The sequence below is a fragment of the Charadrius vociferus genome, unplaced genomic scaffold (assembly GCF_000708025.1).
Source record: "Charadrius vociferus isolate BGI_N301 unplaced genomic scaffold, ASM70802v2 scaffold335, whole genome shotgun sequence".
Classification (NCBI taxonomy): domain Eukaryota; kingdom Metazoa; phylum Chordata; class Aves; order Charadriiformes; family Charadriidae; genus Charadrius; species Charadrius vociferus.
Genome location: NW_009648455.1, coordinates 244,636 through 247,416, shown reverse-complemented (window position 1 = coordinate 247,416; position 2,781 = coordinate 244,636). Strand labels below are relative to the sequence as shown.

Below are 2,781 nucleotides of genomic sequence, written 5' to 3'. Positions count from 1 at the left end.
AGGTGCTTTAACACAAGTTTCATAAACACCTAGGCATCCCAAACATCACGCCACTTCCTTACTGTAACAAAGCTTTTAGTCAAGAATCCGTTTGATCTTAACTGAAGAGCATCCACAGTATTTTAAACAGTAGCACCAGAATGCTTTGTCTTTCTTCTTCATGATGCATTCTGTATCATACCTGCCCCGTCACAGCAAGCTGATGCACGCAAACTCCAAAACAGTAGTCCAGAAAAAACTCTGAGGTTCTCCCAAATCCATGTGTTCCCATACAAAACAATACCTGATATTTCAGCCTACAGAGTTCTTTATTTCTTTCCTTTCTTGGCAGCAGTCTTCTTTCCTCCTTTTTTAGCATTATTCCCATATTTTGCTTCCAGTTGCGCCAAAAAGTCATCCATTTCCTTTTTTCGATCTTTATTTCTGCTCTGAAGGAGGGAAAAAAAACAACAAACCTCAAAACTTCTACTACTTCCCAATACAGATTATTCTATTGAAGTTAGAGAACTACATAAGATCTCAGAATATATTAGGCAGGCAGTACAAGCTACAGGAGGTATAATACTGTCAAGCAGAAGCCTACTTGCATACTGTAGGCTCTATACCTAACTTCCAGAAGTATCAAGACAGAGGTAAAGAACAACTATAAAAAAAACCTCGTAAGGCTAGGAAAAGCAAAGCAATTTCTAGTTTAGACTGAAAACTCTATTACAATTTGAGGCATGAACATTCTAGGAAGCCCACTGGACAACAGAAAACATTCTGAAAAGCAAAATGTAAACAGTCTTTCTTTCCTGATCCCCAAGATACAAAACCAAAATAGTAAGACCTATGAAATTCTACATCCTTATGGAATCCCTCACAAGGAAACAAACTATCAGTCCCTAACTGCCTAAATCTAGAAGTTAAATATTTTGATTGCAGTAAGGATATTAGAATAGCTTTGTTAATTTTAAGAAGTTACAGGTAATAAAATTCATACCATACTCTGACTATTAATTAAAGTAAATATATAGTTAACATTAAGGTCAGGTTTTAACCTCAGGAACTCGGAAGAGTTGCAAGGATCAAAAATACAGTGATGCTCAGGGAAAACACTATTATAAGCCAGTAACATAATTATCTTCAACAGATATAAAAAGCCTTACTTGAATCAGCGCTTTCAAGTCATCTTCTCCACCAAGGCCCAGTTCGTCTTTAGTCTTTTCTGCCTCTCTAGCTTCTTTTTCTGCCTAAAATAGCAAACTAGTTTTTTAAAAAGTATTTCACATGTTACTTGACAAAGTCTTATAGTGGTTACCAAACTTTTTTTTTTTTGGCATCTGTATACAAATAGCTGCAAGGAAACATGAAGAGTTTCCAAGTTTGGCCACTGATGAGAAGTCAGTTAAACAAAGCCCGTTCTGGTTCCACAATTTAGTAAAGTGGGACAGGTTTTTGCTGTTTCACAATACCATCCCCATCCCTGTTCCCCCCACCCCTTTTTCAGTCCTAGCAGCTATTAAATTTTCTTTAACTTAGAGAAAAGTTACTGTGATGTGCATATAACATTCTACAAAGTGTCTAAAAAAAACCCCAGATTGGAGAACCCAGGTTCCATTTAGTTCAGAATGTTATTTCACACTAGCCAAAAAGTAAGCATAATATATTTCCACCCCACGTACACTTCTTAACAACTCCAGCAACTCACGGCTTTGTAAATAAATGCACGGACATGCTAAACTGTAATAAGCCATTGTGTATAACAGTGAAATAAAAGAAAGAAGTAACAGGCAACAGCCCGTTACAGTTCAAAAGCCTTTCACAACAGTTTGGGGGAGGTGGGGGTGAAGAACACAGGTGACTAAATGTGAAAGTCAGAGATACTGAGCAAAATCTGTAACCCAGCAATCCTGTGGCAAATGTTTGTCTTAAGAAGTTTCATGTATTTCTACCAAGAGACATTAAAAACTTACTATAAATAATGTTTCCCTTTGGTCCCTGATTGATTGATATAACCTACCCGCCTTTTTCTTGCGAGCATTTTCTGCTTCGACTCCTTTACAAAACCCTTGTAGGACGGGACTTCTCCAGAGTCAATGGCTTTTTCTATGATCTTCCGTATTCTTGGTTCATCTGTATAGTCCACACACAACACGGACTCCATTATTCTGTCCATGTCACCCTCAAAATCCACGTATGCTGCTTTAATATCAGCTAGCTCTTCTTCTGAATCTTTGTAGCTCTTTTCGAAGTCTTCAATATCTTTTACAGTGATCTGAAGCAGAGAGGCGACACTTCTTGAGTTACAGGATTAATTCACCAGAGGGATTTAGGAGGCAGCATAAGAAAACCCAGTGTTTTACACAAAGCCCGTGAGGGAGACAAAGCTACAACTCTGAAGCAGGGGGCTTCCCCTCCCCAGAGGGCTTGCCGTCCCCCCGCTGAGGTGAGCCCTGCGGGGCCCCGCCGCCGGAGCCCAGACCCCAGCCCGGTTCTCACCTTCTTGAAGAGCAGCCGCCAGTACTCCTGCCAGTCCCGCTCGCCCCTCAGCGCCTCGCCGTCCTCGTCCACCCTGCCCTGCTCATCGTACACAGCGCGCTGCTCCGCGTCGCTCAGGACGGCGTACGCCTTGCCCAGGATCTGTGGGGACACGGGGGCCGGTCAGGCAGGCGGTCAGTCTGTCTGCTCCAGCCAGCCCCAGTCACAGTCACAGCCACAGTCACAGTCACAGTCACAGTCAGTCAGCCCCAGCCGGCCAGTCAGTCAGTCAGTCAGCCCGTCGGGGCTGGCGCCCGCCCT

The 2,781-nt window shown here is 42.5% G+C and overlaps 1 protein-coding gene across 1 annotated transcript in view; it reads right to left on the bottom strand.

The window, feature by feature from the left end:
• Positions 1-308: 308 nt before the first annotated feature.
• DNAJC9 (DnaJ (Hsp40) homolog, subfamily C, member 9) overlaps positions 309-2,781 on the bottom strand; it is a 9,818-nt gene continuing 7,345 nt past the window's right edge. Inside the window, exons 6-9 of the mRNA XM_009885644.1 lie at positions 2,482-2,625; positions 2,003-2,257; positions 1,149-1,232; positions 309-428 (exon numbers count right to left, since the gene is read on the bottom strand). Of these exons, the coding sequence (XP_009883946.1) occupies positions 309-428; positions 1,149-1,232; positions 2,003-2,257; positions 2,482-2,625 (603 nt within the window). The remainder of the gene's footprint in view (positions 429-1,148; positions 1,233-2,002; positions 2,258-2,481; positions 2,626-2,781) is intronic.